The 16,597-nt window shown below is 41.4% G+C and overlaps 1 protein-coding gene across 1 annotated transcript in view; it reads right to left on the bottom strand.

Annotated features, from left to right (window-relative positions):
• ARL8A (ARF like GTPase 8A) overlaps positions 1–16,597 on the bottom strand; it is a 38,208-nt gene that overhangs the window by 6,634 nt on the left and 14,977 nt on the right. The window contains exons 2-5 of the mRNA XM_081867055.1: positions 6,703–6,783; positions 5,323–5,396; positions 2,108–2,201; positions 931–998 (exon numbers count right to left, since the gene is read on the bottom strand). Coding sequence (XP_081723181.1) covers positions 931–998; positions 2,108–2,201; positions 5,323–5,396; positions 6,703–6,783 — 317 coding nt within the window. The remainder of the gene's footprint in view (positions 1–930; positions 999–2,107; positions 2,202–5,322; positions 5,397–6,702; positions 6,784–16,597) is intronic.

Raw genomic sequence — 16,597 nt, 5'->3', positions numbered from 1 at the left:
GACCTATGAGTTCAAAGCAGCCTTAAAAAACAAGCAGATGTCTCCCCATTGTCGTAACAGCAAATTTCCCCTTTAAGGAATGCAGCAAGAGATCCAAATTACTGAAGATTTTTACAGCTGGAGAAATAGATGCCTTGGCCTAGTTCTTTTCAGTAACTTGGTAGCAGCCTCTCATCTGCTGGAAACATGTGCATGTCTGAGGGAAATAAGTGAGCAGTCAGAAATGCAGCAGCACTAAAGCAATCCTACAGCAGCCTTGCCAGTGTTGACAGAGCATGAGGTCATACCTGCCCCTTAAGAGAGCTTCATACAAGCACTAGCTCTCTTCCAGCAATTTATGTTATTGGTTATTTGCAGATTTATAAACTACTTCTGATTCTGATATGGCAAAAGATGGAGATGGGGGCAGTGATGCAGGTTTTCTGGAAAAATTTTGAATTCAAGGTAGGGTGATTTGCATTGGATTTTTTTCTGAAGCCCAAGACAGTGATCTAATACAGAATCTTCTTTTACTTGCATTCAGCAAACAAAGCTAGAAACTTGCTTGCCTAATATCACATTTGCAAATGTCATGCATTCATTGTTATTAATGAACTTATGAAATACTTTTCTGCAGAAAAGCAATGCAGAAAATTTCACTTTCCACATCACTGAGGGAGACGCATGCAGATTCGGCAATGGGCAACAAAATGTACAGGACTTCTGATTCATTCAAGAATGCTGCTGTGATCTAGGATTATGATCTTTTAACCACATCAAACATATCCAGATCCAATTTCCCAAACTCTTAAACCGACTTGTGTGTATGAAAACCAATTAATCAGTGCAATGTGAATGCCTCAGTCAAGCTTAACAATGGTACTTTTTGAGATGCAAAAGCCCACAGTAGGCAAATACCTGTAACTCCAAGTCCTAACAGCAAATACTTACATCTTCTCAATGAGCTCCTTCTCATCCAAGGCACCAGGCAGATCTCGCTTGTTCCCAAGAACAAGGACCTGAGAAAGAGAAGAGGGTAGATCTCTCAGTCCACAACTCACATAGGCAGCTCGCATCTACCACTGGATCAGCCAAGGGTGGCTCCATTGGTTATGATGAATAAACCCTATATAGCCATGGTTTCAATAGAACTGACACCCTTGAAGCAAAGAATTTCCTTATAATTCAGGGGAACTTCTTCTAAGCATGGAATCAGAAAAGCCAGGTCTACATCACAGTGACAACAGATGTAACACAAGAGCTTCAAACTACACGGTCAGTTCCTGAATACCAGGAAAACACTGGTGAAATTAAGATCAGAAGGGTTTCAGAAAACAAAAACCTAGCCAAATATGTCAATTACATATTTTCCTATTCTCTAATGAGCTTTTTTTGTTGAGCTCAGTTGTAATATATGTTGAAAAGGACTTCAGATTCTCTGGTGGCAGAAGGACTTTGCAGAACAAGGGTATTTTCCCATTTCATGGATGGAATATTAATACAGTGGTACCTTGGGTTAAGTACTTAATTCGTTCCGGAGGTCCGTTCTTAACCTGAAACTGTTCTTAACCTGAAGCACCACTTTAGCTAATGGGGCCTCCTGCTGCTGCCGCGCTGCCAGAGCCCAATTTCTGTTCTTATCCTGAAGCAAAGCTCTTAACCTGAAGAACTATTTATGGGTTAGCGGAGTGTGTAACCTGAAGCATATGTAACCTGAAACGTATGTAATCCAAGGTACCACTGTACAATAGCAAGCACCACTCATTTGGCTCATCCTAGACTTTCTCACCTAAAACTCACATACATTGTACCCTCAAGGACTCACAGCATTAAGATAACAGTGGCAAGTGGTGTGTCCTTTATCTCTTCCAAATGGTGCAGTAATAAATTTTCTATATCACACTCTAAACAGTTTCCCTGTTCTAACCAAATCTTTCATATCTTGGAAAAGAGACATCCCAACGACACAGTCCAGCAGAGCAAAGCATGCAAATAGAGAGGAAGGATTTAATCCAGAGTCTGGTCTGGAAGGCTTGCCGCTAATCATCCACTGCTCATTATGATCCAGCACACACTCATATGGATCTGTTTGTTCATTTAGCCTCTCTCCAGAACTGGAGCAACTTACAGGGATGCCCTGGAGCTGTGGCTTATCAAGCAGGTTGTGAAGTTCATTCTTTGAGGCTTCAATCTTCTCCTGGTCTGCAGCATCTACCATGTATCTGGAATGAAATCAACTACATTAACTCTGAGGTCAAGAAGCAACAGGTGCTATTGCATGGAGTAGCCAAACCAGAGGAAGAGAGCAATCTCCAGAAAGCAAGGTGGGTTATCCTGAATCTTCATTTGAGTCCCAGCCACTGAATATAGGGTCCTAACTAACCACTACCTTGGCATTAGATTCAATTACTCTCCCCATCCCATAAGTAGGGGGAATTGCAATTCTGAGACCACATACTTTCAGTGTGGCCACCATAATGCTACATATCAGTCCAAATGTGTAGAAATCCTTTTGGTTTGCAAACTTCATATAAACTGGTGAAAGGGCTAGTGTTGGGTTTTGTTTTGTAATTTATGTTGATATTTTTTGCCTGGGGATGGGGACAGACTGATTTTTACTGAAGAGTGCAAAGAACAAAGAGCAGATCCATACAGGTGGGATTAAGTTTAAGATTTTTATCAGCCATCTGCCAACATATGTTTAAATTCAAGAGAGCTAGAAGTTGGGGAAGGGGCGGTTGGAGTCTGCTGAAAATATTTTGTTCAAGATACTTGGTTTTGTGTTAGAGGGGCATTCAGCATAACGAAGGGTTTGGATCCTTAGACCCACTGACCATCTATTACCAAATTCCTAAGCCGCCATAGGAATAATGCCCTTGCCACTGCCAGTTCTGATTTCTTGTGGCACACAAATTGCTGCTTGTGCCACTACCTTAATGGGCAATCCTTATCCCTGCCCTTTTCCAGAGTGCCTCCAATGCTCAATACCAGAAGCTGCGAGGTGCTCTTGTGCAATACAACAATTCAGCTGCTCTAACTGCTGGTTGCACAGCAGGAGCTTGGCAAACTGCATCTATGTTAAATTATTCATCGGGCAAAATGTGCTAGGCTGGCTCACCTAGAAAGCCAGCAGGCAGGGAATATGGTACGCGGTGTGCAGATTTCCTGCATGGAGTTTTTATGTTATAGTAGATATTGAACAAGCACAGAACATCTGAGAAGCATTCGATAATGTGGAAATCTACAAGGAAATACTTCTGCAACTGAAACAGCATACACAGTACGGGGTTTCTAACTGAGCCCAGCTTGTATTGCCTCTGGTCATTGGCAGTGGCCATCAAGGTAAGCCCAGTTGAAAAGTGCCAAGAATCTGGTATGAAGCGCGCAGAAGCCCACATCTAAGGAAATTAAAGAGCCTCTCTTCTGTACATGCTGGTTTCTGCCATTCCCCAGTTTCTGCTGAATTATGTAAGCCACCCCTTAAGTGCCATGTACAAGCTACCTGGAAGAAGCACCTATATTTTCTGCTTTTGTTATTTTGCAAAGTGCCATGTATATTGAAGACACTATATACCCCTTTTAACAGTTCTGAAGGGATAAAGGCTTCCCTTCACCCTACATTTGTGTGTATATAGCTTTTGAGGTACACATAATATAGCTTTTAATGCACACATTTCATGTTTAGAAGACCAAACCCTGCAATCTGGTAAGGTAATTAAATATTCTTATGAACGGGGGCCTCAGAGAGAGATGATGCTTCTGAAAAATGGAGATCATAAAAGCATTCGACTCTCAAGGAAAGTAACTGCTTCTTGGAGCAGACTTCTTCCTTTTCAAAAATCACCTGTCTATGAATACTAGTATCCAACTGTCAATACCAACACACGTCTTCTCCAAAACATGGCATAGAAACCAGCTTATAGTCAAGGCTGTGTAGCCTGCGCATGTACTTTGAGGAGGAATTGCAGGTCAGTGGTAGAGCCCATGCTTTGCATGCAGAAGATCCTGGGTTCAAATCTGCAGCATCTCAGCTTAAAGGAAGTTGCTGCTAGTGAGAACAAACAATTCTAGGCTAAATGCACGAACAGCCTGACCTGGTATATGGCAGCTTTCTAAGGAATCCCAAGTGGGTTCTTTTGCTAAAAATAAATATATATTAAAATCTACGGCTTGAATAAATGTTAGAATTTATGAATTTTATTTGGTTGCTTTTCCAACCTCTCTCTACCTCTAGTAGACATGGGGAAAGGAAGAAACAATACAAGGCAATGAAGTCACATTCCCTGACCACTGGAAAGTCAATCCTTTTCAGTCACTCACCAGGCAATCTCCAGATCAGAGTCTTGTGCCAGTTTCCTACCAAAAATTGCCCTCCACCTGGCTGCTCTTCGCTCCCTGAAGGTGCTATTCTTCAAAACACAATTGGCTCGTTTTTAAAAGGCGTACTTATAATCAGGTGTAGCCTGGCCCTTTGGCAGAGGCGCTACAGAAATACTTTGTCTTGCTCTATTTCAGCCCAAGAGAGGAGAGCAGCAGAATGGCTGAAGGTTATTCCGTCCACCCGTACCAGGTACTCAAAGGAATAAAGAGGGTTTCACAAAAAGCAGCACCAGCAGGAACTGAAGAGTCAGCCAAGGACACTGAGATCTTTCAGAGACAGCACAGAAGTCTGCAGCTGTCAATAAAAGGCCCTGCCCTGCCCCACAGCCTACTGACAGTGAGGGTTTGAACTGAACGGCTGCCTGAAGAACCTTCCTCCTCCTCCTGCCTTCCATGCAGTTAATCAGATTCCACAAGCAACCCTTTGTGTCAAAAGTGGCCTGATGCAGAAGCGGTGCTTTATTTGCAACTTTATTTGGTACAGTGTAGCTTAAGTGCAGCCATCCAGTGGTTATTTGTGTGTGCAGTAACCCTCAGAGCAGGGGCACTCACTTAGGCAGGTAGGATCCAATGGAGTCATTGTGCCATTCTATAAAAAATAAAGAATGGATGTATGGCGTTGTAGTTCAACAACATCTGGAGAGCCAGTTTTCCCGGGCCTAATATAAAGGAACCCAGCCTGTGCTTAGAAGTGAAGCCACACCTGTAAGGTAGGTAAGAAATATCTTACAGTTCCAAACGTGATCCAAGAGACAGTGGATATGTCCTGAAGAACAAAGAAGCCTCAGGGTTTGCTAGCTTAATTTCATTTATCACATTTTCCGGAGTTTATTGGACTGATTTGATCCCCCCACCACCACACGGCTCCAGTGTTCAGAGGAAGCCTAGGACTTGTCTTGAGAGTAGCGCATGGCAATCTCAGAGCTTGGTGACAGACTGAGAATCGAGGCAGGGAATACTTACACTATGGCACTGACTCCACGGCAGTACCGCTCCCACATGCTACGAAAACGAGGCTGGCCCCCAATATCCCAGAGCTGTGGGGAAAGAAGCAGCAAGTTAAAATATGGATGAGAACTACAACGTGAGAATTTGCAAGCCCAAGCATTCTCCTTGACTCGCACATACTTGGCCCCACTGCCTGCTCTACCCTTTCCCATGTCTTCATTTTATGCATGGTCATCCACAGTCACTCCACAGCCCACACTCTTTATTATTAAGGAAGCCATCTGAAGGGCTACCAGAAGATTTCAGAGCAACAGAGGTACAACAATGGCCACTTCACAAAAGCATTCTCACATTTACAAATTCTGTAAAGAACCCAAGTATTCAAATTACTGTATTATGATGAATTAAAATTTACTAGGATTAGCTCCACAAAACTCTTGAGTGATGGAACTGATATCCAAACTAATTAAATAATATTTGCAGTGTTTTCCCGGTCAAAACACATAAATGGAACTGAAGGAGGAGAACAGTCTACTGATATATTTAGAAATTCTGCATTTAAACCAGACACACTCTGCTGCCACTACTCTGCTTAGGCAATTCCTTTTAGGATTCCCACTAAACATCTACTCCTCTCTCTAACAGGAGCAGAGCTAATCATTCAAATAATACACAAAAACAATAGGATATCTAGCAGTAGTGAGAGAAAGACCACCCAGAAATTCACATCCACAGTTCTGACTAGAAGGCACACCAGAATAACCTTAACTTATATTGTAAACCACCCTGTGATATATTGTATACTTCCTTGTTATCCTCAGATGAAGAGCAGTATACAAATTAAACAAGCAAACACTTCTATATTTTGTCCTCATATGTATCTATAAGCAATCTTTTTATTTAAGAGTGGTTTACAAAGAGTTATTAAAAAATACAAAATTAAACACATCATATAAAAACTGTATAAAGTATTACAACCAGAAGCAGCAACCAGTTTAGTGCTCAAATTGTGCTGGAAAACAGGGCACCATCAATAAAATAAATTCACAAGCTCCACTCCAGCACCATTCAGTCTGAGTTAAACTTTTAGTTTAAAAACTGCAGGTGAGGGAGGTGGGCCTTTTCTCTCCGCAAACTAAATTCCCCAATAATTTGAACATTGAACCAATTTTAAGAAAAACTTATCAGAGCATCCCAGAGTCCTCTACAAAAAGGGTTGGCTCAGCTTGGCACCCAGAAACCAGTTTGGTGTTATGGAAACAGCAGATAGTTTTAAAAAGCTGGTGTTAATTCAACCCCGTTGATCTGCCTGTGCTTCCTTAAACCCCTAAGCTCGCCTGCAGCACTATGTTGCAAATCTAGGAGCACACTTGCCCAAGACATACTGCATCTTACCTTTATAGTAACATTTCCCTTGGTGATCTTCCTCATATTGAAGCCCACTGTTGGGATCATATCTTCATTGAACTGCCCCGACTAGAACAAAATAAAAATAGATCAGTCTTTCATATGGAAGGCTTGGCTGTTTCTGTCTACCGCGTTCCACCTTGGCTAATCAAGCTCCCCTGAGAGAAGGAAAAGCGATGAGATGTGCTCATTCCTAAAGCAAAAGAAGTACCTATTTAGCGAGTCCTGAAAAGCAGCACACATTTTGAGCACTTTGAATAATGTACCAGAATAATACTTGAGGGTTAATATCAGAAAACATTACAATATTTCTAAACTGCCTTTCATCCTGTAAGATACCAAATATTTTGGAGGGGGTGGAGAGAGAAAGAAACCAGAGGCAAAGACTCTTAAGTAACACCCTCCTGGCTACTACTGAATAAATCATGGTTGGTTCTACACAACCATATGCTTCACTGGTAGTAATCAGCTGTTATATATCAGGTATTCACTGGAATACCCATTCACCAAGTGCCTACTTTGTTTACATTTAGGCACCTGGTAAACATTATTCTTTTTGTTTGAGCATTTGGGGTAGACACTTGCAAGATAGATTACAGTTTGCCTTTATGGGGCTTTAGTGCTGCCTTGGAGGCAATATTTGGAAGAAAGCGCAGGATTTTTTTCAATTTTTATTTTTAAAAACAGCTTTATTGTTAATAGGCAGTGTTTCAACATATCTGTAATTAAACTGTTTCTCTGCTGATGAAGGTTCAGAGAATTTATGAGGAGGCAGATAACCTTTTGCTGGCAAGCACTGGAAACAAAATGTGCAGGACACACAGACACATCAGTTCTGTTGACTGCACAGACCAGGACAACAGGAAGCATCTTATAGATTGGAAGTGCTGAAACCAATCAAGGGTGCGTGGGTGCAGAGAACGTATAATTTCTCTATTTTGTGCAAGGTTTTCTTCTTCTCCTTCATTGTATAAAGATAAGCGACAGGGAAGGTGAGATGTATTTCAGGAGAAATAACGGACAGAGCCAATACTCAGGTTATACTATGAAAGGACATGGGAAATGAGAGTGCTGCTGGCAATGCTTTTTTAAAGAAAAAAAAAGAAAGAATGATACTCAAGGGTTGGATAAAGTTACTTTAATGAGAGGTGTTCTTTATGCTAAGAACACAAGTAGCAATAATGGAAGCTTGCCACCTTGGCCGTACAGTTATCTGCATGTCAATTAATTTGGTCCCCACGGCCCATTCCATATTTGGCTTCTGCTGAGACACAGCCTATAAGACAACTTAATGCAATGTCTGACAAGCTCCCTGGGAACACAACTTGCATGCACCGGAACACAGGACATGAATTAAGAGCCAACAAGGAATACGAACTTTCACTTATGACAGACTTGCTTTGTTCAGACAGCAGAAACCCTAAGCCAGCATATTTTCACCCTTTTTTCCTCAATTTTGTTCTGTTGGCTTACATTTCTATAATAACTGGAGTACAGTACTCTGTGCTTTGCTCCAGCCAAAGTGCCTGCAGGGAATTAACTTTCACATATCCACTGAGCAATTCTTCAGCACTTGCTGAGTCAAAAAGGTCTATTACATATATTCTGGTCTGTTCATTTTTAACACCCAAATTTCAAATTTTACCTGTTTATTAAAAGAAAGCTTTCTAAACAAACAGCAAGTGTGCTCACAGTATGTTGAAAATAAATACAAAACTAAACACCTGCAATTCCTATAGGAAGCACATAAATATGCACACGAAGTGTGTGAACCTCAATGAAACATTAAGGGGCAAAATGGCAATGAAGGCGTCCAGTTCAGACATAACCCACCCCCGCTCCCAGAAAGAACACTTTATTTAAGGTTGACAAACTTAGAGCAGAGGAAGCAGAAAAGGGAATGGCAACATCTGCCCTGTGGAAAGGAATTATCTGTCCTACGTACAATGAGTTGCAACATTAGATTTCTCAATGTCACAAGACCTTAGAAATTAATATGTCTGTCAGCAGAGTTCAGCCCACTGCTGCTTTCTTTCAGTGATTTACGGCTTTAAGATTACCAACATTCTTAAACTTCTCTTGCTTTTAATCTGGCCTCCAAAGTTTTACGAGGCAGCGAGTCTCCGGCTCAAATCTAACTGTCAGCAATGAATTTATGTTAACTCTCTGATCAGAAAAAACTGAGTGCTTTTAGCCATCAGCTTCTCAAGATATGACACATCAGCAAATCTTCCAAGGTTCCGAGACTCTTCACAAAGATTTTGTGCTTATTCTCCCAGCGTTCCATTTCAAAAGGCATAACCTGATACTTGTCGAGAAAATAACAGACGGCTCAAAAACAACAAGATTCAAAAAAAGGCCAACCAGTACAAATTTCACCTGGGTTTTAACAAACTATGCTACTCCAGTCCTTGGGCCAAAAGGTCATTGGTGGGATGAGCTCAAGCATTCTCTGTTTCCCTGGTCTATAGCACTTGTGAAATAGGCTATCAAAATTACCTGGGAAATTGCGAGTGGAGTCAAATTTCAATATGCACACATTGTGTATGTTGAGATTCCAGAACAAAGAGATGAACTAGTCGTTTAGAGATATGGGTAACACAAGAGGCTTTGCAGATACTGAGGTGAACATTTGGTTTTTAAGCCTCAAAGAAGTGTGACTCCACAGGTAAACAGAAAGCGTGGTCTGTCCACTGCTGGATCAGACCAAAGGCCCATCTAGTCCAAAACCATGTTTTCGCAATAGCCAACCAGATGCCTATGGTAAGCCCACAAATAGGACATCAGCACGACAGCAGTCTCCTGTTCACAATTCCTAGCAACTGGAATTTGTAAGAAAACCAACCCATTTATTATTTGAAGCATACTATTCTACTCACTGGGCACTCAGAATGGCTTCACAGAACACAGATGAAGGACCTATTGGATCAGAGGATGGACAGTGACCAAACCACAGTTTCACAGAGCTGTTAAAAGAGTGACAACCACGCTCTAGTAAAACTCCATTTGGGGCTAACGTATGTGGAGCTATCCTTGAAGACAGTTTGGAGACTGCAGCTGGTTCAAAGGCTCAGCTGCCAGATTGATTGATTGATTGATTGATCTTTATTACGGCCATTGGCCCGTCGCACGACAGTTTCATATCAACATAATATACTTAAACCTCCAAATTTAAAATCGCTAAAACTTACAAAAGACAAACAGAAGCCAAAAACAAGGACCAAAAACAAGGACCACCATCATACATTACAGTAAATTTGTAACCTAAACATCGCCCTCTGTTCATAAATTAATCAAGGATATCAATGGTGATATCACCTAATTACATCCTAAAACACAGATCATGGTTTAAAGGGATTATCCGAGCCACACAGGAGTCCGTTTCTCTTCTTTAGGGATAGGACGCTGATCAAGAATCTGGCAACCATGGGTGATCTTAGGGGGTCATCATCAATTAGTAGATATCTCAGTTTGGCTTCAATCGTATCATCGGCAATTCCCTTTAGATATTGAGCAAGAAACTTGCTCCTGGCCGGTAAGTGAAAAGCACAGTCAAGAATTATGTGATGCAACGATTCCGGTGCCCCACAATTACAATCACATAAGAGCGATATCTGTCCATTGGAGAATCTATTTCTCAGCACGTTCGATGGGAAGGTGTTGAATCTTGCCTTTACAAAGGCATATCTATGAGCTGAAGAAGTTAAGGAATTCAAATAGTTTGGGAGCCTTAAGAGGGGTAATAAACCGAGATTTAGAGGTGAGCAGGTACCATTGCCCAAGACCATTTTCTGCTGCAAGTCCATCTCCTCTAGTTTACAGGTTACTGTTCTTTTAGCTGGAACTATGTCCTGCTCTAGTAATTTGGATGGGGAAATTCCCATTGCCGTAATTTTCAGCTGTAAATTTTTTACCCATGGGCTCTGGAAATCATCTCTCCACATACATTGTATCAAGTACAAGTTTGGGAGATTGTGCCATAGAGATAACCAGTGACAAAGTATGTGCTTCCACAGAGCATTTTCCAGGGATACAGTATTAAGTTCCATGCGTAACGCTCAGCTGCCAGAGTTCTGACAGATTTTCTGTATACACCCAGACTTAAAGATCTGCAGTGGCTACCTTTTCACCACCGAGCCCAATTCAAGGTGCTGGTTTTGATGTATAAGGCTCTGAACCCAAGTCCCTGAAGAAGTGCCTCTCCCCATACTGTCCACCCTGTTGGTTACAACATCTCTGAATGAGGTCAGTGAACCTTTGACATGCCAGAGGGTAACCTCAGCACTTACACCCTGGTTTTGGAATAACATTTTCCCAAGGCTTGGCTGGCACCAATACTATCCATTTTCCAGAGTTTCTAGTATGATCCTACAGGGCCTGCATTGGGACAGATGGGTGATGTACTGCTTTGTAATCTCCCTGTTTTCATTTACCATACCGTGTTTTGTTGGTTTTTATTTTATTTAAAAAATTGCTATTACCCACCCTGAGATCACTTTCAACAGTAGGGTAGTGAATAAACTGCATAAAGAAAAACAAAAGCCACACTTTTATCAATACAACTTTCGGGGTATTTTTCCTCCCTCAATTTACTGTGACACACAAGGCTTAGAGCCAGAGGTCATGGTGCTCTCATATGACTAAAGAGCAAAAAAGACCCTAGCATTTGTTTTGAAACGACTCATACATGCACAGAGCAACTTTACTGTTTTGCCAAGAAGCGCCTGTTGAAATCTGGAGCAATTTGTTCTGCATGCAGACTATCATACAGATAGCAGAAACGCTGCTTGATAGCAGAAACTCTGTACAACAACAACTTCTTTTAGCTTGCTGATTAAGCAGTCTTTGTTTTCAGCTACAAATGTAGCAAGAGTACTGGAAACCAGTTCATTCCAGGATAGATACGGAGTACAACTGGGTATCCAGATTTGCTGCTCCTCTTTATCTTCATCCCCTTGAAGTTATTTTGAGTGCTAGTTAGTCTATTGAATGATTGTTCAGAATTCAATTATTACTGCTGTTAGACAATCTGTCAAATCAGTGAATTTTGTGATGGGTTTTAGTAGTTGTAAACCACTTTGGGAGCCAATGTTGGCTGAAAATTGAGATAGAAATATAATTTATCTAACAAATTATCTAACTTGACCCAATACCTCTTTGCTCAAGAACTTCTTCATATTTTTCATTTGGGAAAACAGGTCTTTGTTTACAAAAACCCACTTGTAGACTTCTGCAACTCTCCCATATTTGGATATGTACATATATATTTAAAAAAAGATTGACAACTTGCTTATTAATAGAACCAGTGAGACCAGCAACACAATGCTGTTGTGCACCTCTATCCCCTAAGACTGCTCTATTCACGGCTCCAGCCAGTCTGGAAAAGGATCCTTTGAGTGCTTTTCAGATCTCCCAGGGGAGGGTTCCTGAAAACCTGTCACCTCCTATTTAGTTAAGAAAGGGGCAATATTTTCAGATAAGTGTCCATCTGGTCTCATATCTTTATAATATTTATATAGTATTTTCTGACACTGACTCAGTACTTGAAATACTGTAGTAAGGTTCAGTTCTTAAACTTTCCAGTGGCTTCCTGGGGTGGGTGTATGTTTGTGTAAAAGTATTACGTCCATCAACTTCCCTGTCTAGTAGTTCAGGATTGTTTCTGCACCCTAAGCAAGGGTTTGAACTTCAGCTGACATGCAAGATAGTAAAGATTAATAATGATGCCTGGATCACAAAAAACCTTTTGAATATCAATGCAGAAGAATTCACAGTTCAAATGACAAATGGTAGCTATGTTTAAGAGCATGGCAACTAATTTCTAAGTAAAGTGCAGTGTCAGGGATAAGGGAAAAACACAGGGCATTTTTTCTTTACATATGCATTACCCAACAGAGATGTGCTCAGTTTGAGTGCATGCGCTCATAATTGGTCATCCTTATTGGATAAATGAGATCAGGCCAATCTCGTTTGACAAATTCACCGCAACCTGCTGAGTCACACTCAGTTCAAGCACACCACTGAGCATTTGGCACCCCTGAAAATATAAAAGGTATTTCCTACAAAAACGGAAAGCACAAAACATATGAAAAAAACCCACTGTGGTGCACAGCTTCATACTGCACACAAGTAGCTGAAAAAAGAGAAGCAAAACTATGCTAAGGAAAGATTATACGTCTTTGAAGAAACACTTGCCAATATGTTTTCATAAGCCAAGGCTTTTAAAAAAGCAACAAAGGCAGGCCTACAAATACTGGACAGCACAATCCAGAATAGCAAGTGTGATTGGAAGGGAGCGCACACTGTGTGAAAGGGTGGCTGTTTTTGAAAAACAAGGCCTTGTGAACTCCAACAAAGATATCCCCTTCTAGAATTTTAATCTGGAAGAAATCCCAGCCTTAAGAGACACTACCTGCTTAGACTATTCTCAACTGTTAGTGGTTCCCCACTCCCACCCCAAGGATTCTGGAGAAGGTAGTCTGTGATAATTCTTAAATCCTTATCTTCCCTCACAAAACTATGGTTTCCCAGGAGTCCCTGAGGCACGGGAATGATGCCTAACTCACTCTCAGTCTCTGGTGTAGATTTATGTTCTACAGGTTTAATGCTAAACAATGCAGAACTAAGTTAGCCCCATTCTCCAAATGCTTTTAACAAATATGACCTCTCATCCCCACCGCATAGGCAGGTAAGTTCATTTGGAAGGAGATGCACAACATTAAACAAACTCACACTAAAACATACTGTAAGAGACAGGCCTTAATTTGGTGCCTGAAAGTGGCAATTTATTTTGTGAAGAATGCACAAATTTCAACCACAGGTGTTGCTGTGGTCTAAACCACAGAGCCTAGGGCTTGCCGATCAGAAGGTTGGTGGTTCAAATCCCCGCAATGGCGTGAGCTCCCATTGTTTGGTCCCAGCTCCTGCCCACCTAGCAGTTCGAAAGCACGTCAAAATGCAAGTAGATAAATAGGTACCGCTCCGGCAGGAAGGTAAATGGCGTTTCTGTATGCTGCTCTGGTTCGCCAAAAGCGGCTTAGTCATGTTGGCCACATGACCTGGAAAAACTGTCTGTGGACAAACATCAGCTCCCTCGACCTATAGAGCGAGATGAGCGCCGCAACCCCAGAGTCGTCCGTGGCTGGACTTAACAATCAGGGGTACCTTTACCTTTTATATTCTTTAGAGATGTTTTTGGTGTATTCTACCGAAAGGTTTGGGACAACAAGCATCTTCATATCATGGACAAAACATGTTGGACATAATCTACAAAATAGACCACTACTTTGGGTGTACTTTTATGATGTGTTTGATAGGTTTCCCTCAAACTTTACAATGTTACATCTATTTCTGCAAATAATACAGGTGAAGTGCTCTGATTCTGTATTAGTGTAACTACTGGTCCCAATACTTCCTTCTTTCCCAATACAGTGGTGCCCCGCAAGACGAACGCCTCGCAAGACGGAAAACCCGCTAGACGAAAGGGTTTTCCGTTTTGGAGGCGCTTCGCAAAACGAATTTCCCTATGGGCTTGCTTCGCAAGACGAAATGTCTTGCGAGTTCCTGCGGTTTCCCCCCCTTTCCCCCAGCCGCTTATCAGCTGATCCGCTGATAAGCCGCTTATCAGCTGATCCGCTAAAAGCCACTAAACCGCTAATAGCGCTAATCCGCTAAGCTGTCAATGGGCTTGCTTCACAAGATGAAAAAAACCGCTATACGAAGAGCCTCACGGAACGGATTAATTTCGTCTTGCGAGGCACCACTGTAGTTCCTCTTTATTTTTGCTTAAACATAGTGTTGTTGTTTTAAAATATGATTTTCTGTAGCTAGAAATAGTTTACACACATGAACCAAAGCTGAGAAAGTTAAGAGTTTAGAACCACAGTATATAGCATAAAAAGGGAGTGTGAATGTGCATGCTGAAATCAGTGAAGCAAACTCGGTTCCTAGCATTTTGTTATGTCTTAACAAAGCACAACAGACTTACTTTTTAAAAAAGTCACAAAGGAGCTTTAAAGCAAGCATGTGGACATGCCCTGAGGGGTAATCATGCAGCACTGAGTTCTCATGTGTTGAAGAAAACAAGGGAAAGTGATGACTGATCACAACAGCAAAAATAGTCGCATGCAAATAGTAAGGAAGCTCATGCTAAAAACATATGAAGCAGTCCCAAGATATTTTAGCTGAACAGGAATATGTAAAATAATGTGCTTATGTGCAATGTAGAGTGCCTCTCTTCCTGTGCCTACGGAGCAAACACACAGCCTATCTTCTTACATTCTTAAGAAGAAAACATTAGGCTTTTCTGGGCAGCTGTTAACTCTCTTTTTAGAAATTAAGCAATAGGCCTGTCTATGCAAAGCATGCACTATCACTGAACTACAGTCACACACCCTTATCATCTCCCTGCTGCTTCAATGTAGAAGCTCTGAAGTTCGCATAAACCAAAACGCCCCAACAAAGTTCATCAGCTGCCACTTGCCCTTTTTCTATTGTAATCAGATTTTTCACAAAACTCACACATTAATACAAGACTGATTTTCTATATGAGATACATATTTTAGACATTTATTCCATAAAGTTTGCAAGTCTTTTTACCCCAAGGAAAATGGTTTCATCTAAGCCAGGGGTGGCCAACTCCCAAGAGACTGCGATCTACTCACAGAGTTAAAAACTAGGTTCAGGTCAAAGTTGTTGAGCTTTTTAAAGAGGAGCCAAAGTTTTTGAGCTTCTTTGGGGGGTGCCAGTGATCTACTGATAGATCATGATCTACCTGTTGGATGTGCCTGATCTAAGCAATCATCCCCCCTCTCACAAGCCCTCTAAACTTAGCCGTGTTGCATTCATATTGCTCTAATAGGTAGAGATATTGTTGTCTGTAGGAAATATCAAGCAGGCAACTGTATCTAGTTTATTCAAGGATAGTAGTAATCTATCATGGCAACTTCTATGTGCACTAATCAAAGAGAGCTTACAAATTAAGAGAAGATGGAGCTTTGATTTCAAGTAAAATAGGAGGCATTAAAGTTGTGACAGTTTTGACCTCATATGGCCTGCAATGTGTCAGTCAGAATGAAACTGGGACTACAGTCTGATTTCAAGAGCATCCAAAGTTTATTAGTAAAGTGGCTACCCTAACTACGTTAGAACCCTCCTGCTGGTTCAGACGGAAGACCCATCCAGTCCAGCATTCTGTTTGCAAGCAATGGGAAACCTACAAGCAGGGCATGAGCACGGCAGCACTTCCCTATATACTATCTCTGATATTGGAGACAATATATAGCCATCATGGCAAGCAAACATTGCTAGCTTTGTCCTCCATGTCCAATCCCTTTGAAAGCCATCCAAGTTGGTGGCCATCTATACACATTGCAGTAACCTATTCCAGTTTAACTATGCACTGTGTGATGGAGTAATCCATCTTGTCTGTCCTGAATCTCCCACCATTCAACTTTCTTGGGTAACCACAGGTTCTAATCTTACGAGAGAGAGAGAGAAATTGCACGTAACTTTGGGGTAACAGTACACACACACAAAATCCTACAGCATAGTATAATCTAAAGTCTCAACATTCAGCATATCAGAACAGCATTCCAAGAGAGATACAAGCAGTTGTTGAGATTATTTCAGCCTTTGCCAGCACACACAACCTGATTTTGAGGGATCAAGATCAGAAAGGTGGCCAAAAGTCAATAGTAGTTGGTGCTTCTTGCATCAAGTAATTAAGTTGGAACTAGTTTTCTACCTGTTTTTCCATCTCCCTCATAAAACTCCTTTTAATGTTGCCTCCCGATGTGGAGATAAGTGCACATTTAAATTTGCCCCCAGGTAAGTGCAGTTGAACTGTCTCCTCTTCCTTCAACTTACAGAGACGCATTAGAAC

The sequence above is a fragment of the Podarcis erhardii genome (genome assembly GCF_964252035.2).
Source record: "Podarcis erhardii genome assembly, chromosome: 6".
In the NCBI taxonomy this organism is placed as follows: Eukaryota; Metazoa; Chordata; class Lepidosauria; order Squamata; family Lacertidae; genus Podarcis; species Podarcis erhardii.
Note: the sequence above shows the minus strand (reverse complement) of the source record. Positions and strands in the feature narration are given on the sequence as shown.